General features: G+C 41.5%; 1 protein-coding gene across 1 annotated transcript; it reads left to right on the plus strand.

Annotated features, from left to right (window-relative positions):
• The first annotated feature begins 1870 nt into the window (after window positions 1-1870).
• dusp3a (dual specificity phosphatase 3a) lies at window positions 1871-20014 on the plus strand. Its single transcript, XM_031314862.2, has 3 exons — window positions 1871-2229; window positions 13623-13855; window positions 19170-20014. Exons 1-3 carry the CDS (start codon window positions 2039-2041, stop codon window positions 19397-19399), a joined length of 654 nt encoding a protein of 217 aa, XP_031170722.1. The 5' UTR covers window positions 1871-2038; the 3' UTR covers window positions 19400-20014.
• The last annotated feature ends 756 nt before the right edge of the window (window positions 20015-20770 follow it).

Raw genomic sequence — 20770 nt, forward strand, 5'->3', positions numbered from 1 at the left:
GGATGTTACGAGCCGCACTTGAAGGCAGCATGCTAACCTCTCTTGTCACTACTGTCCTCCTCGGGTCCAGCTCCCGTCTCCTGAGTGTCTGACTGCCGGTGGGGTGTGTCTGCTGGAGATAGTGGAGGAGAGAGGCAGCTGCGTCCAGTGAGCCACAATCAGACGGAATCGAACCGGAAGTGGCACGATTTAGTCTTTAAAATAAAAGCACTGCAATGCCTGCTTCTGTCATTTATTTTTCAAATGGGCAATAAAGAAAAACTGACTGAGTATATTGTAATGTAAAACATAATGACTGCAGCTAATAAATAAAATGTAAGAAATTACAAAATGGCCCATTTCAGAATTGTATATTTTATATTACTGGATTATAATCAGTGATGCATTAAAGCTGCTCTAAGCGATATTGGGTGATGTCACTTCTTGTTGATGTTCGAAGTATTAGGCTCGTTCAAGATGAGCCAATGCATGGCGGTTAGATTTGTGTCCGACTTGATCCCGACTTGCTCTGATGTCATGCACACATGGGCGACGATAACCTCACGAGATCAAGGCGGCCGCAGTTTTGAGACGCAGGCAGCGCAGTTGCTTTTCACTGACTGCACGACCCAGGCGGACCCAGGGCATGCTGGGAAACGCCGGCCTCTCAGCTGATCAAACAGCTGATTGGTTCAGAATCGATGACGTTTTATAGAAACTTTTTATTGATTTTGATTTGGTGGGGTTTTAACTATTTGTCTGATTTAAAGGCTTATTCTGTACAAACCACATGTTAGTGGCTGATAGTTACGTTTAGAAGTCAGAGAGACATCTACAGTCTGTTGTTAATTCAAATCAGCAACAGATCGCATGTAGAGCATTTTGACAGCTAGGCCTACTCTATCTTAATAAAAAACAACTGGAGACTGGGTACACGCTGATATATGGGTCTGATAACATTTTATTAAATCGGAATTGGACCTAACAGGATGTGAGTGTTTATGTGACTTCCTGCTCATCCTTTTTGTCTCCGCCCCCGGCTGCTGCCGCCTGCTCTCGTCCACTTTACAGGCGAGGCGCAGTTCATCTCGAACGAGCCTATTGTCAAACAAAATGAAGTCTAGCTTGCCACTCCCTCCTCCTCATCCCGTCCCCTCCCCCTAACTTCCGCGCACTAACCCCCCATCCCCCACCCCCAAATCCTTCTTGTCTGTTATTGGCTGGAACGCTGGAAGACTGTTTGTTATGTTTCGTGGTGCAGGTTGGCACAGTTTGTTTTTGTTGCTGTTTGTGGAGCCTGGGCTGTCTACAGAGAACGCGTTTTTTTTTTTACAGTGTGTTCAGGGGACAGGCAGCTAGCGGATAGTGAGGAGATGTTTGCTGTATGTGACAAAAAATGTTGTAGCCTAAAAAACGTGTGACATCGTTTAGAGCACCTTTAATATGCCACTTTAATGTTGCAGCAGATGGGGTGTAATTTAACTACTTTATATACTGCTTGATAACTTTATCTATTAATTGCATCATACATGATTAGTTGATTTATAAATCTAAATATAACCTAAATCTGTAAGTAACTAAAGCTGTCAAATAATTTTAGTGAAGCAGAAGTAGCCTACATATTAGCATACAATGGAAATACTAAAGTAGCCTACAAGTAGCTCTACCTCAAAATTGTAGCCTACATGAGTACATTTAGGCTACTTAGTTTCACCACTGGCAATACGGCTATTGTGGTTTAACGATTTTATCCAACATTATTGCTTTTATTCACGCCTTTATTAACACATTCATTTAGAGCACTTTAATAAAAATGTGTTTATTTTGAAAGTTGTTGACCGGAACTACCTGTTACAACTCCGACGTACTTGACGTTAATAGGAGAAGCTGTAAAAAAAAAAAAAAAAAAAAAAAAAACCGCTCCCGCCTCATCATCAGACACCTTGTAGACAAGAAGACAGCTCGCGCACGACTCACTTGCGAATGTAAAATGCAGATGAAAACACGAGTCTGGAGCTGGCTGTTATCTAACGTTAGTTAGGAGGGGAAAAAAAGAGCCATGAAGAAACACCTGAGTCCTGCAAAACAGCAGCAGCAGCAGCAACCACCGGCGGATGCCCCGGCTCCCGGCGGCGAGGTTAACGTTACCTACCAACAACTCAACGAGCTCCTGACAAACGGCAGCGGCTTCTACAGTTTACCGACACAACACTTCAACGAGGTCTTTCCCCGAATATACATCGGTAACGCGTGAGTCATTCATCATTTCATTATGTTTGTTTGACTCAGACAGGTAAGGATATATATTTTTTTTAGATGCTCGCGCCCCATCCACCGACCAGACGCGACAATAACAACAGTGTCGCATGTCCAGACAAGCAGATGACAAGCCGTTGCTATTTTGGTGTCTCCACTATCATCATGGAGGAGGCGACAGCCTGTTGTTGTCAACAAATTGGGTTGTTCTCGAAATATCAGCAGCGGAAATGTGCCTCAGCAGCCAGACAGGTGGACAGTGTAACATAATAATAGCCTAATAATAGTATTTTGGAGGCATAATCGTGTTTCCCTTTAATTCACAGTACACACGCTTGGATTCACATATGAAGGACGGAGACAAAGACCCTTTTACTCAATGAATCCCTCCATCATTAGTAGCCTATTACTGCCATGTAATCACGTCTTCATCGAGCCGCTCCCATATAAATCCTATACAAGTGTCAAAACCCATTTATGATAGCGTAAGCTTTTACGAAGAAAAAAAAAAATAGGCTATGTTTTTCTGAGAACATGAATAACTTGTGTAGAGATAATAAACCTGTTGTGAGGCCACCCAGCGCTGACTGTCATCATTTACTGCGAGTAGATATCACAAGAAATGCCTTTTTCTTATTTTAGAGAGGAAACAATCAGTCGATTTACTCGATTAGTCTATCAACAGAAAACTAATTTGCAAATATTTTTGATAAATGGTGGTTATTTTTTTTTAAGCAAAAATGTCAGAAAAACAGTAAACACAATTTCCTAAAGCCCATAGTGATGTCCTTAAATTGTTTTGTCCGACCAGCAATCTAAAAACCAAAAATATTAAGTTCCCTATCTCATAAAACAAAGGAAAACATAAAGTACACATTTTCTTAGTGTATAATCTCATTATGAGACAAATAAATAGCTGCTGTGGAATTTAATTCCAACACCTGTATCAAGCAGTGAAAGGTGCTGAGCACACAAACACATGCATACAGTGTATAGCCTACATTATGTATTTGTATATTAAACATGGCAGAGGGCGAACCATAAATCCATGGTTGTTGGTTGACTGGATGCTATTGGCTTTGTAATGAACATGCCAACTCTTTGAGAATTTACAGCTCATGTTCCAGTAAAAGCAATCCCTGGTACTTCTTGCACAGATGTGTACAGATTGTGTATGAGATGTAGCCTATTACGCGCAAATACAAATACACAGCGTTCCTCAGTTTTGTCTGTCAGTACACTTACAGTCATTAGAAGCTGATATTCAGATCATGGCAGTCACAATTGATGTGTTATTGTTTGTAAGCCGTACTTTGATAATGAATAAGCATAATGAAAAGTTCGCAACGGCTGGGTTTCGAACCTTGGTGTGTAAGATTCTTACACTCATTTACTTATATGATCTATAGATCTATAGCCCGACTGATACTGGATTTTTGAGGCCGATACTGTTCTTGATAAATATCAAGGGGGAATTCAATTTGTACACTGTTGTTTTTACATTACACACATGCACACACAGGATCCATAGACATGTAGTAATGGAGAGGTGTCAGAGAGAAGGGGCTGCCACATAGTCGTCATTTCAAGCAGTTGGGGGTTCTGTGCCTTCGTCGAGGGCACCCCGACAGTGCCCAGGAGGTGAACTGGCACCTCTCCTGCTACCTGTCCAAACCAGGGGTAGATGCATAAACAGTATTATTGAAGCCATAACATCTCGATCGCCCTCTGGTGGCTGTCTGCAGTTTAGGTCATAAACCCCGCCCCCTCCGTGTTAGCAGATGGGACATGAGCCGAACTAAAAAAATCAAAGTACATGTCATATAATTTTCTCCCAAAGATGGTTTATGTCATTTAAGGTAGTTCCTATCACGCTGATGTTTGTTCAATCGTTTGGTTTTTATTAGTTATTTGGTGCTATAAAAACGGAGTGAAACATAATGATTGACAGCTGGGATTGACTCGCAATTGGTCGGACCAGTGTATGGGCGGGACTTCGATACCACGGCTCCACCGCCCGATCACTATGATTGGGCATCGAGAACCGATTCCTACTTGGAATCGTTTCGAAAATTACGATTCCAGTAGAATTGTTTCTTTATTGGAATCGTTTAGAGGATTTGGTTTCAAATCCGATCATCACTTCCCAATTTAATAGGCGCATGTTTTGGTTTCCGTAGCGGCCAGGCGCTTGTTGCGTTGCAGCCATGGAGCACAGCAAGCAGCGCTCTAGTGTGGCTTTATTTTACATTGAAAAAGCTGTAAAACTGCAAACCACCATTGAATCAAAATAAAACTTTTCTCTTATTTGTGAAAATAGGCATGTGACCCGTTTTAACTCCACCACTCAAAGAATCGGAATCGATAAGAACCGGAATCCAAAGGAAGAATCGGAATTGGAATCAGAATTGTTCAAATCCAAACGATGCCCAACCCTACCGATCACTACTGTGCAGACTCTGGATCTAAAATTACAAAATGGCAGTGCCTGTATCCAAGATATCTTGGCTTCACTTTTGTACAGTGGGAGGACGTGGAGACGCGTCGTCCATCTTTATACAGAGTCTGAGGTGTTTTTAGGCGACGAAGGGGAAAGACACCACAATATACAGTAGATGAGCCACTTTCAATATCAAAAATACAGATTTTTTTTTTATTTTGTAGTCACATCTTCTGCAAGCAATTAAATCTAAAAAGATCACAGCTATTAGAAATCATTTTTTAGGTTTCAAGTGTCAAATTTGTCAGAACAGCCATCGAAGAATAAAAACAGTTACAGGAAATATAATTTTCAAATACACTTTGCTGTGCTGTAATGTAATATAAGCTTTTACAGAGCAGCTCTTAATCTTACTTTTATGGATTTGTGATGGAGAACGGATTCAGGGATGCCCCTGAGAAACGTAGTGTCTCTGTGCAGCCCATCATTTGGCTCCAGTCACTGCCAAGAGAGTGGTGGAGGAATACAAGCACATTACTGTACCTCAGTGCTACAACAAAAATCAATCTGAATATGCCAGTCTGCCCGGGCCAAGTCTGCAAACAAAGTGCTGGCAGTCGTGTGCAGCTGAAGCTGATCAGACAGTGCTGTGGGGTTGAAAGAGAGACTCTAATGTGCTTTGAAGATGAGATTTTAATTTCGGATGAGGAAATTGTCCTTTTATAATAATTCAAATAAGCATTTCCTTTATTCTCTCTTATCAATGGCCATGTTCAGTATGGTGGGGTAATTAGTTGATTTTTTTTACCATTAAAGTACATCATAGGCAGTCCAAACAAGTCGAAAGGGCAGCGGAATGTAACGTGTGATATTACAAATGGCTCAGGCAGGGCGAGGTGGTATTGATTGTTGATTAAAGCCTGCACCTTGTCTACTATTTCCACCACTGGGACCCACTAAGCCTTTAGGCTGATGTATCCTGTTTATTAGTTGTACCTTGTTACAATTATGTAGCTGGCCGGCAATCACCGATTACAGTTCAAGACTTAAATTAGAAAAAGAAGCTTTGTCCTTGAAAATATTCATTAATGTCTCTTATCACAGGATCCCCCCCCCACCATAGGGAAATGGTCCCGTGACCTATTTTAGGCTACGATCTATACTTTAAAGCAACAACCGGGACAAAATTAAATATAGGATTGTTCTTCTGGCACTCATGAAAACACATTATAGCTTAGTTAATAAAAAAAATAACCCATGATGTTTAGGTATTATTCAGTAAGGATGTGTCCGAAATCACTTGTTCACTTCTTCTTATATATTAGACACTCGATAGTAAGCAGTAAATTGAGATTTTGGAGACTTACTAATCATAATTATTTTGCGTCACTACTGAAAGCTCACAGCGGTAATTTTCACATCTGTAAAATGCAGAACTTTGCATTGTGGGATTGTTGAGGGCACTATATTCAGACAAGTAAAATGGCATACCTTAAATATAGTATATTAAATAGAGTGATTTCAGACACAGCTGAAGCGTTTAACTCTCAGGTGTGGTTTCATTAGATTTAATAGGCAGTGGTCTGGCAATATGAGCAAAAACCCCTCCACTGTCATCACATTTTGATTCACGTGTTAAAGGTAAATTGGGATCGGTGCGTGGAAGTACTGAGCCCCACCCACTTAAAACCAAAACTGTTCCAACATTGTCCTCGTAGAAACCCATTACTCATAGCACGAAGCTGACTGAGAAAGTATTTTTTCCAGGGCCTTTAAAGTCCCTGAAGACTTAGCTTTGCTTACCTTACACAGCGGGCTCAGGCAAACAAAAAAAAAAAAACACACAAAAAAAGTTGAACCTGGCTCAGTTTATGCCAACGTCATCTGCCAAGGCGCGTCGGTTGCGAATCACATGCATGCAAGCACATGTTTTTTACTGTTTACCTCACAGTTGTCGCATTGTAAAATCATTTTATAAGAATATTACAAACCACTGTGTAGTGTTTTTGCGTCTGATAAGCTTTCAAATTCACAGATCAGTTGCTCAACTTAGATTGTATTTAATGTCTCACCGGTACCTCAATGGCCTTGTGTTGTTTTAACGCAGGGCTGCTTTCAGTCTGGATGCCTGCTAATAGATCAGTCCAAACTCCAAATCAATTTCATACTCCTCAATTGTATATATCTTAATTGCAATTTAAATTATATGTACGGACTTTATCCACATAAACCACTGCTGCTAGTTTATATTCTCCTAAAAGACAACATAACAGTCACCTAGGAGGGGGATGGAAAACAAATCCAGGCCCATCCAGGTGAACCAGTACCACTGCAGTAATACAATAGAGTTTTAAAAATGATCATGTGTGAGCGATGTCAATAACCCCTGGCACTTTGATGAACTAGTCAGAAAAATGTCCCCATCCCTTAAATGTGTTATGAGTGTATTTTCGAGAACTCACACCCCTTGCACTGTTTTCAGAGTCAGCACAATGAGCCCACCGTGTGCAGCTCAGGGACACACTTAAGGTGTGGTGTGTTTGTGTTGAGAAACACTTTGGCTCTTTGTGAAGCTGGTCTTTTAATAATGGATGTTGTGGGACTGCAGATCCCAGGGTGGAGGAGGCTGGGACAGGGCAGGTAAATAGGAAGGGAGCCATTGGCTGTGAACTCGCTTGAACCAGAGTGTGTGCCTCTGCATTGTGTTGTTTACAAGTACAGTAAATGTGAAAAGTGCTGCTAAAGGGTACAGTCACTTCTCCTTCCACACAGATGCACATTACTTATGTTGCATTATAAGTTCTCATACTGTACATGTAGGCATTTACTCAATCGTTTATGCACATCGTGTACGTCTAAATATACACAACATATTCTGAATAAAATACTATATATAGGAATAGGACTATTATGAATTCTGAGTCTCTGCTGACACACAAACAGATGGTCTCCTTCAATGGCCATAAAGCAAAATGGTGGCAGAGAGGATTTTTTTTAATTAGTTGTTGCAGAGGGAGTTGTCTCTAGGGAACTGTCCAGGGTCACCTAGCCTCGCCTCACAGCCTAATACTGACTGTAAGCAGATACACAGCAATAACAACACACAGCACTGTCAGGGGGAACATGTTACATGAAGATTTAGCCTTCTTTGGTCTAAAAGTAATTAGGGCTGGACCCGAATATTCGAATATTCGTTTGGTGGGTTGGTATTCGAATTGAAAATTTGACATTCGAATATATCGGGGTTTTTTTTTTTTTTTTTTTTGCACAACCTGGCATCCCCCTCCAAACGGTTCTCATTCGCGCTTGAATATGTTCGAAATATAATACTCTCTTTTACATTTTTTAAAATGTAATCACAAAATATCAGACAGTAATCAGACGTTAGCGTCATGGACTCATGGCAGTGCGCTACCCCCCTGGCCCGTTATGAACGCTAATCAGCACATCTGCGTTCATCAACCACCAGAACCGGACCGTGTGGGTGTGCGCAGAGAGAGAGAGAGAGAGAGAGAGAGAGAGAGAGAGAGAGAGAGAGAGAGAGAGAGAGACGGTGTTGTCTTGTGCGTTCTGCATGTGGTGTCTGCTGATGTGCAGGTTACCTTCCCCCCAAACACAGACGCACATATATACAGATACGTCTCGCTTTATAAGATAAATAGCCTGCCTATAAGTGGCATCACGCTCTGTCTGCACTTGTTGTGTGGTTGTGCTTTGCATGCGTGGGATTCTGATACGTCCTTAAATTCGGGAATTGTTGTTTGTTTATTCAAAGTCAAAGACAATCCAAAGTAGTGCAACTTTGCCCATTTTTGTGGGTCTGAAGTGTATGCCACATTGTAGCTGCCAAAGCTCCGCTGCTCTCTGTCTCTGGTCCTCAGGGTGAGAGGGGGAGTGGCCAGCGGCTAGAGCGGCAAAAGCCAATGTGTGCTTCTTTTAGCGATATATATTTAACAATATCTTTTGCATTTATAATCCAAACAACGTCAAACTTGGCACTGCACTTACTCGTGCCCGTAGCAAGACACATGTCAAGTTTGAAATCCATCGGACTAACGGTTCGAGAGATATTCGCATAAAACCCAGACAGACAGAAAGACGTTCCTGCAATTTATAGAGAGATAATAATATGTCCTCTCTCCGAAGCTTCGAATATTCGATGCTCATTACTACCGAAGCTTCGAAGCTCAAAAAATGGTATTCGGACCAGCCCTAAAAGTAATCTCTATAAACACATATCTGCATATTAATGCTGGACAACATTTTGGTATCGGAAGCTTTCTGGTTTCAGTTTGTGGTCCGAGCAGTATTGATCAATCATGTTTGAGCGGGCGGAACCCATCAGTCTGACGACGATTCAGCTTTTTATTAGCTGCTTATTTATCTGCATTCATGAGCATACTGTATGGATCTACATATACATCTACATAACAGATCTGTATCTGTTTATAGAGATCAGTCGTCTCTCATCTCCAGCTCCATTCTCAAGTTGGGATCGAACCCGGAAAAAGGAAGTCTTGGCCCGGATATCCGCTGGCTACACTAGGAATCCAGAAATCGGTTTATTTGTTCTTTATTTTTTATAACAAAAACAACTTACATTTCCAAGGGCATTTACCAGCAAAACCCAGAGGCTTAAAGTGCTCATATTATGCTTTTTGGCTTTTCCCCTTTCCTTTATTGTGTTATATATCTTTTTTGTGCATGTTATAGGTTTACAAAGTGAAAAAGCCCAAAGTTCACCCCAAAGGGACTTACCATCTCCAACAGAAAACACTGTTCACAAACTGCTCCAAACAGCTCTATTGTAGTCCATCCTTTACTTCAGAGACAAACGTGGTCACTTTGTAACACACATTATTCTAGCTGCTAGCGTGGCACTCCCTCATACTCTGCAACTGACAAGCTAGCAGTACTTACTGCACATGTGCTACTCCCAACAAAGATGGTACAGAAGTGAGATGTCTCACTCTGTAGCTAAAACAGAGAGCTCAACACACAGGGTGAGAAGAGGAGCTGCAGCAATGTGCATTAAATATGTTTTTTTTCTGAAAATTACTAATTACAACCTCTAAATACAATTATGAACCTGAAAATGAACATAATATGAGCACTTTAATCATCATCATCGGACCGATGGCGGATGGGTTCTGAGTTTGGGATAAAAGTAAAGCAAATGTAGACTCTTGAATCTTTTATAGAATGTAAAATATTATATATCTTTGCTTATAACATTACGTTGTCACTATACAGGTAATCACGCGTTATTATGGAACCCACGCAACTTCTAGGCAAGATGCGCCCTTCAATAGCATTCACACACTACTATTGGCCAGGCGTCCATGCTTACGTAAGGTAACGTAACCCGATTTGTTCAGGTCCTATCCCCTGACCAATCGGCTATCCTAACCTTAACCACTCGAGGTCAATGCTTAACCCCAACCAATCGAGTTGCTTTGAAGGGCGGGACTTGCCTAGACGTCACGTGGGATCCATAATAATGCGGTAATCACAGCTTTGGCATAAACCCAATTTTGTGAAATTTTATGAAATAACTTTTTTTTTTTTAAATACATTTAATAGTGAAAGAGGTAACTGGAGAAAAGAAGACTCACGTTAAATACAGTACACTGTTCTGAAGTCATGATTTGTGTCTCTATTAGCTGTAGAGCGGAGAGAGAGAACAATATGGTGCAGTTTTTTGTTGTTTAAAACATAAATTCTGCACACCTAATTAGTGACACTAAATGTTCCATAAAACTTTAATACAACACATACAAAAGAAGCATTTAATTTAAAATCAATGGGCAATGCCTTCAGCCAGGTTGAATCGTAACAGTGTACACAGGCATTGAGCCAGGCAGGCTGGAGCAGCCAAAAGCCTGTATTGCTTTGTTATGGTTTGTTTGCTGTGTATAGGCCTAATATGCGGTATTGTTTCCTACAAACAAAGAGCAGTAGTGCAGGAGCAGAGCAGATGGATTGTTTCCTCGAACTTGAGTAGATAAAGATGGAGGTGAAGCTCTTTAGCCATGTCTTTCTTGTCCTTCTTGAAAATGTATAAAGATGTCAAATACTTGGTTTCCATGGCATTATTTTTCCCCCTTTGTAATCCATTGCTTTCACGTTCTTCCTCCTTCTCCTGCCTCCCTATTCATTACTTTATTTGAACACAAAATTGAAACTTTGTTTTTACTTTGTTTTAGAGTGACATGCTTTTATATGCACACAGCTTTTATCAATAGGACATGTAGATACAACAGTTTTGCTATCATAATGCCACCTGTGTGTGTGTGCGTCTATTCTAGTAGTTGTAGCGTTGTGGTCTAGCCTGGTTGACACCAGACCCTTCTCAGTTGTAACTGAGAGAGAGTGGGTCTGGGGAAGGTTCATTCGCAGCCCATTTCCAAAGGGGCGTCACCAACGGACGCCGCTCAAATGCCTCTGGGCGCATTGGATAGTCCAACCAATCAGACCAACGATCTGGGTGACGTAGCAGCGACAGCGGCATCAACGGGTTGCTGCGCTTCGGTGGCCGTCATGTTGAATGTAAACAAGAAGCTGCTCGCTGTCGCTGCGCTATCGTCATTGTGTAAAGCCCGCCTCAACAGTCGTGATCGGTGCATCGATTTGGAAAAATTGGAAATGGGCTTGAATGCTCGATGGTGTTTTTTGCCTCCAACGGCGCCTTCCAGGCAGCTAACCCTAACCTTAACCCTAAACATAACCATTGCCGCGCTGCCTGGGAGGAGACATTGAGGGCAAAAAACACCAAAGACCGGCTTGAATGGGCTCTTGGCCAGAAGGACTTGCAGAGCAAATCTCAAATTTGCCGGAAGCTCGTCAGGGTAGTTGTGGTCCAGTGTGGCCAACATCTCTCTGGTACGTAAGCTGTGTTATTCTCTGACTAAACACTGTGAGTCTGGACTCTGGATAATTCTGCCATTCGACTGTGGCCTCGACAACTTTAAAGCAACCATATTATGCTCATTTTCAGGTTCATAATTGTATTTTAAGGTTGTACCAGAATAGGTTTAATATTAATTAATTTTCAAAAAGCACCATATTTTTGTTGTACTGCACCGCTCTCTCTCACTGCTGCAGATCCTCTTTTCAGCTGGTCTCTGTTTTAGCTACAGAGTGAGACCTCTTTTCTTCTTCTTCTTCTGTACTATCTTTGATTGCACTTGCACATGCCCAGTAGCTCAGATGTAGATCATGTCAGCTAGCTAGCTCCATAGACAGTAAAAGAAAGGCTGTTTCTACAACTTCGGTCAGTTACAAGGCAGGATTAGCTGGGAGACTTCTAAATGAGGGCGCACATGGAAGTAGTTCTTTTGTAGATTATGGTGAACTTGTGTGTGTTGTAGCAGTGCTTTGCTATTGAGAACGAGGTAGCATGCTAGCGTTAGCATGCTAGCATTAGCGTTAGCATGCTAACGCTACGAGCTAATGGTTGCGGTTAGCCTGCTCGTTTCGGCTTGTGACGTCACAAGCCGTGCCGATTTTGAACAGCTCACCCAGAGACTGAAGGCAGGACACATTCAGAAACTGTATCTCACTCTAAACAGCATGGATGGATTTTTTTCAAAGTTTGTATGTGTGTGGAAGCACCAGAGACACAACATAACACCCCAAATCCCAGAAAAAGTGTTTTTTTCATAATATGGGCACTTTCATGTCCATCAGGCTTTACACGATTGTTAATTCAATTTCTTTGGATTTCAGACTGTTGGAAGATGTCCCCTTGGACTCTGGGAACTTGTGATGGGCATTGTTTCCCTATTTTCTGACATTTTATAGACTAAATAAGTCTAACAAAACATCCAACAAGAAAGGCAGCAGATTGACATGGTCCACCTGCACGGGTGGTTTAACTTATTTTGCCTGATTGGACCTCTTCTCACGATCTTATAGGGCTTTTTTCAAGGGGAAAAGAACAGGTGTACACAATCAGATTAATTAGCTCTTCTCAACAGCAACCTGAGCAGAGGTCTAATCAAGCAGAACAAGTGGAAACACCTGTGTGGGCCTTGGCTGTGGGAACTTGTGATGGACATTCACTTTTTACTACATTTTTTAGATTAAATTATGAATTAAAGCAATTATAAATAATTTAATTGCACTACAGAAACATAAAAAAATAGGTCTACATGATATTAGGGAAAATATGCAGTATGTGATACCGATATTACTTAAATAAACTGTTAATAAAGTGTACTCAGTTCTGCCTTTCTGCTTTTTTCAGTGTTCTGCTCAAATTTAACAAATTGCTTGTTGAATTTAAAAAACCGAAAGGAAATAATTTCTGCATCCTGCATTCTTTTATTGAATTGACCTGAACACAGAAAGCACCATTAAAAAAAAATAATTGCTCCATTTTAAAGTGTAGTTTTCAACTGATACTCTCTTTCAACTAACTCAAAAAAATCACGGTCTCTCGCAATGTGTTTATTGCGCAAGTTGATCGCGATGACGATAAAACAAACTATTTATTGTGCAGCCCTAATGAAAAGACACATTTGAGTACTGTTTTAAAGCAACAACATGCAGAAATGCTTCTACAGCTCCCAGCAGATAATAAAGTTGTGAAGATTATATTGGGCTGTTTATCAAGAGATGCTGTGATACTGCCAGCACAGTGTTCACTGAAACGCAGGTAGAGTGGTTGTGAAAGATGCAACCTACATTGTCCAAATATCACTTTAAAATAAATTGTGCTGACACACTCCTTTGCTGGTATTATTAGTGCTGTTATTTGTCTTCGATGTCTTGTTCTGCTGCTCTATACTCAAAGTTTTATTTCACCATCAACAGAGGCACTTTATACATTTTTTACTGGTGTACAGACTTGTTTTTTTAAATGCAGCAGACTTGTCACAGACATCAGCAACTTGCTAAAGTAATCAAATGAATGTATTTTTCCACTCTGATCCTGCACACCCAGGTTCGTAGCCCAGAATGCAATGCGTCTGCAAAAACTCGGAGTGACGCACATCCTCAACGTGGCGGAGGGCACCTCCTTCATGCACGTCAACACCAGTGTGGACTTCTACGCCGGCACGGGCATCACATACCACGGTATCCAGGCCAACGACACGGAGCAGTTCAACCTCAGTGCCTTCTTTGAGGAGGGGGCCGATTTTATTGACAAGGCCCTCGCACACAATAATAGCAAAGGTGAGTTTATTTTGACCTGTGAAGTGTGAGAGGTGGAGACTTTAATGTTGCGCTGTTTAGGTGGCCTGATTGGTCAGTTGGTCAACTGGGCTGATGGGCTAAATGCTAAGAACGGATAAAATCAATATTTTATATTGGCATTGGATCACTACTTGTATGCGAAAGTTGTTGCTTATAATGATCTTTGCATTGCATCTTTCAGCTAATTTTTTCTTTGATTTGGTTCACTCTCACTGCTCTCATAGCTTTGTTTCCAGCTCTAAAAAGCTCTAGAAAACACCCTGTACCCTACCTGCTCAGCACCAAATGGCAGACAAAGTTGTTTTGGTGGAACATGTGTATATTCAAAAGTTGTTTTAGTCGTGCAACAAAAAACTCAGATTGGACAGATGGCTGTCTGGATTTACCCTGCAGAGATCTGAGGAGCAGTTAACCATAGGCCTCATAAATCGATTCTAAAATTATATAAATTTGATTATAAATCAAATTTAAAATTCCAACACAAAGAAAACGGAAGGTAACGGACATCAGCGGAATTTCCTGCGTCACCGGAGCAATCCCAGAAGTGGAACGACGTGGATATAGACTACAGTACGGCCAAAGTGAGCATAACATTTATAATTTAGCGGATATTGGCAGAAAATGTTATATCACTTGTCATCAGTACGTGCAAATGCACCGAAGAGATTTGAGTTTATGTCAAAGGGAGATCAAAGGGGAGAACAGTGCCGTTCTCACTTCAGTAGCTCCCACTTAAAAAGTAATTTGTCTCCACATGTTTAGACATGAAAACAAGCTCCTATTGTTCCTTGTCTAACAAAGGATACACAATTTAAGACATCTTGTAATGATTCACTCTCTACGCCTCATTGCAGTGGATCTTAAAGTGAACACAGGAGATGATAATGAAGGCCTTGAGCATCTCAGGCTAAATCTGACACACTCCTGAGCCCTGCTCCATATTCCATTATCAGATCATGTCGAAATGTTCCATGCATAACACACCTGTAGCACCAAATCCACCTCATTGTGTCCTGCAATGTGTTAAAAAGGTGATATGACACTTTTTGGACTCGGAAGCAGAATAAAACAATGAAACAATGTATGACAAATGGTCAAAATGCAGAAATCACAAGGGAGTAAAGTCTAAAAGTAGCTATTTGATATATCTACGAGTCAGGTGTAATGTATTTTAACATCTCACATGTGTTGTGCAGCATCTTGGAGAGCAGAATATATAGACTGAAAGAACAATCAATCCCAGGAGGCATCACCCATCCCCCCACAAAAAAAAAAAAATCTTTCCCCAGCTCTCCCAAAGCTGCAACTAAATGTATTATTATATTATGTTATTTTGTCACCGCACGTGAGGGATGTGTTTAATTAGTGTGGTGAACCCTGTATTTTATAACAGCCACGACACAGAGAAGCGTCTTCATTTCCAGACAGTTTGGCAAAGGTTCACCAGCACCGTGGTAAATCAGGAGTGAAGAGCGACTGTAACAAGGACTGTGGAGGAGAGCAGAGCAGTGGGAGGATGAGGGAGGATGATACCTCTACTCTGCTGCCTGGTGCTGCTGTATGTAGTTTGACATTGTGCAACATTATATTTGACATGTTGTGACCCCACTAGCTGCAAGCTCCGTAAAGGTCGCAGGTCCGGGATTTTAATGAGGAACTGCATCGGTGCATTTTTCCTACGTGTCCGCCATAATGAAGACATGAGGTTACTGTGTGTTACAATAAGTGGTCATGTTCACAAGCTCACATTGCATACTTTCATCTAAATATTATAAGTAGAAACTATCAGCAAAATTATCATCACTAAAAGGGGCAATGATTTTTTTTTTTTATATTAAGAATAGATCAAATGACGGATCTGCAGTCAGCGCTACAGAGCCTCTTTCAAATCTCAAATTGCAATTTTCAAATAGCCAGAGCTGCAATTTTAATTATGACTTCCATAGTTTAGCTAGTAGCTAGCTAGTAGTGTAGCTAGTTTCAAGGTCCGTCTCCGGAGCTGCCTCCCGCTCCCCTTACAGCGAAGTAGTCTCCTAGCGGCAGGGAGTGAGGCAGAGGGACCGCGGGGTGTGCTAGCTAGCTAACTCGCGTCTCATTGGGATATTCCGGTATAATTCAGGTTTTAGAGGCATTCTTTGGACATGTATACAGCGCATTAGGAATATGCGTCTCAATCGGGGTTTTTACTGCAGGCTTATGGTCAGCTCTGTGTGTTGCTATGGTTGCTGTACACAAACCAACCAGCCAACAGTTTGCAAGGCTGCAGACCTGATAAGAAGGAGAAACACAGCTACTTTTAAACATTATCAAAGACTCGGATATCAACAGGTTTTTTGATACGCGCACACATCGCTACGCCGACCTTTTCAAGACCGCTGGTAGACTTTGAAAAAAATCGTATATGTTGCACGGCTACACGTAAACGGGAATATAAGCTTATATAGCTTAGTCAGAATATCGACTTATATATAAGGGAATAAGGGCAAAAAACTGAATATTATGTGCATGTAAACGTAGTCTTTACATGCACATAATATTCCATTTTCACTGTTTCAGTTGCTCACCCTCAAAGTGGAGAGAAAGCAGATGATAGTTTGTTTGAATTCAGTGGAGCAGAAAGCTCCGCAGAGTTGGGAAATTGCGACTTCATGACATTTTATAAAATTCAGCAAAATGTATATAACGGAAACACTGACCCGTACATCGCAATGTGTGAGTCTGATATACGTTGCTCCACTCGTCTCCGCTGTCTCACTTGGGTGGCAGCTAGCAAGCGAGTCCTCTGATTTGTTGTCATTGCAGACTAAGGCAGCTGCTTTTTACGAATTCGGCAAACAGTTTTATCTTTGTTGGGTAATTTTGCCATCTACGGTGCAGAACCCAAAACACTTCCACGCACTGCTTCTTAGATGCCTCCATGTCATGATTATCTGATCAGCACAGCTTTGCTCGCAAGGGTCCTCCTTGACATGTATTCATTGGCTACATATGTTAGCTTCATATATTATTTATTCGCTTTATTTGTTAGCTCATGCAAAGAGCACCCTCTGCTGGACCACAGGGAAAACTACTTCAAACTGCCTGCGCTTATAGATGTTAAATGTTGAATTCGTACAGGTCATAACAGTTTGAAGATTACATTTTTCTCCACGTTCAAATTTCAAATAGGAGGTGACAGCTCTACTAGCGAGTGAGTAGTCTCGCATTGCCAGACCTTCCTCCACAGCGCTGCGGAGGAGGGTCTGGTGTCTGGTGCTCTGGTTTATTGGCATTTCAGTAAACCAATCACAATTGTCTTGGGTGGCACTAAGTGCCGGACGGAGCAACGGTGCCTCTGCAAAATAGCCTCGGGAAGGAACTTGTTTTGGTGGAACATGTGCTTGTTAAAAAGTTGTTTTTGTCGTGCAACAGAAAACTCCGATTGGACAGATAGTCTAGCTAGCTGTCTGGATTTACCCTGCAGAGATCTGAGGAGCAGTTAACCATAGTCCTCAGAAATCCACCGGAGTTTAAAATGCCAACACAAAGAAAGCGGAAGGTGACGGCGGCACCTGAACAATCCCTGAAATTGAAACGTCGTCGATATAGACTAGCGAATGAGTGAAGTCGTGAACCAGAGATCCTGCGTGTCCAACAAGAGGATACAGTAGAATCAACATTGATCTGTGGTGATTAGATATTTAAGAAGTCATTTTATTGGCAGAGGAGGAGAGGGATAGAAGGAGATTATTCTACAGAGAGGAGAGGCGAGAGATGCTGGGGGTAATACTGGGAGAGGGACACAGAGCGGTGTTGGGTTTCAAATAAAGTGCAGACTCTGCAGATCTGACCAGAGCCCGGCACATCAGCCACTCTGTGAAGCTCGCCAGGTCAGGTCCCTCATGGGGTTTATGAAAGTGTAAGTTAGATACACAAACAGAAACAAGTCAGGATTCACACACAGATGGGTATACAGACATGGAAATACAAATGCAGGACAGAGAACATACATGTATTTTCTGCACACACACACACACCCACACACACACACACACACACACACACACACACACACACACACACACACACACATACACACACACAGACTCTTCATGAAGGATGTGGGTGCAGTGAAGATGATTGACTTTGCCGAGTCTGCAGCAGAGGTCAGGTCTTGTATTTGCATTTCCTGGCACAGAAGATGCTTCGCGAGGCAACTTTGATCACAGCATATGTTCCCCAAACACTTTTACTCTTCTTTGTGTTTCTTTTGTAAATTTGATATTTAATATTTCTGTAAGGTTCTTTAAATATATAGATAAAGGAAACATACATTTTCCAAGTTCTAATCTTGTGTCACTGTGTTAACTGTTCAGTTATCGCTTTGTTTCTGTCAAACGTGTGCAAAGCAATATCTTTCCAATGTTTTCATATCAAATTTTGTCAGCTTGTGCCAATTGGCGATGGGACCATATATCGACGATTGAAGGGATGATCGCCGATTGCTTTTTTCCCTACGTGATTTTAACTAACTTTCTTTCAGAACTAAGATGTTGTAAAATGTATGTCTAGACTCTGCCTACTTTGCATTTAGAAACATTTCTAAAAAAGAAGAAAAAAGAAAAGTTTCTGTGTGAGCTGAGCCCTGTTAAACAGCACGAGTGACGAGTGAATTTTAAATCAGTTTTCCGTCTCTTTCCCATGGATCGGACACCCCACATCTCTGTTCTCCATACGCCTGCTCACCAAAACTTTGCTCTGCACTCCATTAGATTTGCTAACGTTATAGATATGATTTGGGTTGTGATATTACAGATAAGAAATCCATGTTCAACGGAACATGATGCTGGGATATTGTCGCACCAAACAGATACACAGAATTTTAAAAGAGAGCCGTTGTTAAAGACATTGATTCTCTCTCCGCCACTAAAAATAGTCCCCAACAAATGCACCCTTTCCTTCTATTTGAGTGATGTTTGCTAAAAACGACAGTGACCAGCTGTTTTAGGAAATTACTGAACCTTTTTCTTAAAATAAAAGTAAATACTCCTGAGCCGTTTTTTAATTTGTTACGTCTTCAGAATGAAGAAAAAGAATGGGCTAAGAGCTGATTTTGGTTTGTTGCTGATTGTTTGTTTCGGTCTTTATGTGGCATCTGTTGACAGCGAGATGTACATATTGTAGTCAATTCTTTAAATGACTCAAGATAAGACTCAGCATTTCTTGGTGGCATATGTTGTTTTTTTTTGTGATTCTGCACCACATATACAGTAGCACTCATCTTGTCGTTCTATTCTGTATTTGTTCCCTCCAGGGAAAGTGTACGTACACTGCAGGGAAGGCTACAGCCGCTCCCCTACCATGGTTGTTGCTTACCTCATGCTGCGCCACAAAATGGATGCCCGGCTGGCGGTGGCCACCGTGAGGCATAAGAGAGAAATCGGTCCCAATGACGGCTTCCTTCGCCAACTGTGCCAACTTAACGAGAAGCTGGCAAAGGAGGGCAAGCTGAACGGGGAGGTGGGCAAACTAAAGACCAAATGAAAGCAGGACAGACCCTCTGCCCTGTCTCCTCCCATCATGCCTTTCACAGGCGTTCAGCTGCTCTCGGACCCCGCCCTGACGAAACCAGCACCCATCTGACACACCAAGGGGTATTCTGAAACACAAACATACATGCATTTATCTGTGTAGACGATTATTCCTCATGCACACACACACAATCTCACACATTTTCGTTTATAAATCTTCAGTTCACGTCTGCCACTGCTGCTCCTAAAGAGGACGTGTGTCAGTCCTCCTACAAAGAGTGTGATCTCACATACTTCCCCCTTTTTTAAACTCCACACAGATGTGCAAACGTTTCGCTGCTAGCACCCGAAAGCGGTACCTTAAAGCATTCCTTCAATCCTCCGCAAGTTGAGAAGGTGAAAACTTTGCCCTGATTTTTAAGATTTTCCTTAAATAGAAGATTATAGCACAATCATTCCATAGTTTTCCACTGCCGGGAATATCAGTGATGTCTCCGCCAGCAGGACGACTCTATAAATCCCACATGAACTCTTAGATATTAAAAAGTCGACGGCCACACATGATGCAGACAAAATGTGCTATGTGAATGGATAGAGGAAAATCCCAAAACATTCCATGAAAACTGAACAAAAAAAAAAAAACCTCAGAGTTTTGTTGGCCCTCTCGATCCTTAAAATTCTCTTCTACCTTTAGGGGCAGATATTTAATGCACAAACAAATGATTCACACTCTAATGCAAGCTGTAGCTCTGCATCCTCGACTCTCTCCGGCCTCTAGTTTGACGACGGTAGCGTTACATTTGTCGTTGTATCACTGAGGCACACGGCAGCAGGAACAGCGACAGCAAAGGTCGATTAAAATTATTAATTAAAAATAACAGGTCGTTCATGTAGCAGGACATATTTAGCTGCTGATTTGACGAATGTTCATGAGAGCTAAACGTGACGTTATTTCGGTTTGTCATTGAGCTCAATCAGCCTGCAGTTGCAGTGCAGATACAATATCTGAGAGCAACATTGGACTGAATATCCTCCTTAAAAAAACCTTCAAATGAGCTAATGTACAGGATTTAATTTCCAAAGTGGCGTATTTACTAATTACATTTCCTGCTGCATTGAAAATAACAACAGTGGCAGTCTTTTGAAGTTATTATAACTGAGTTAGTCATTTTACTCACTGACTTTCATTATCTGGAGAAAAGAAGAGGTTGATAAATACACTAAACACAATCTGCTGGTTCGGTTTGTGTGTTAGAGGCAAGTGTTATACTAGTGGGAAACACTTTTAATAAGCATTGTAACATTTTTCCAGGGCTTAGTTAGTTAAGGGACTGAACAGACGTACGGCTTGTCTACACAGTGGGTGCTTTTCAGACAGAACAGA

The sequence above is a fragment of the Sander lucioperca genome, chromosome 22 (genome assembly GCF_008315115.2).
Source record: "Sander lucioperca isolate FBNREF2018 chromosome 22, SLUC_FBN_1.2, whole genome shotgun sequence".
Lineage (NCBI taxonomy): Eukaryota > Metazoa > Chordata > Actinopteri > Perciformes > Percidae > Sander > Sander lucioperca.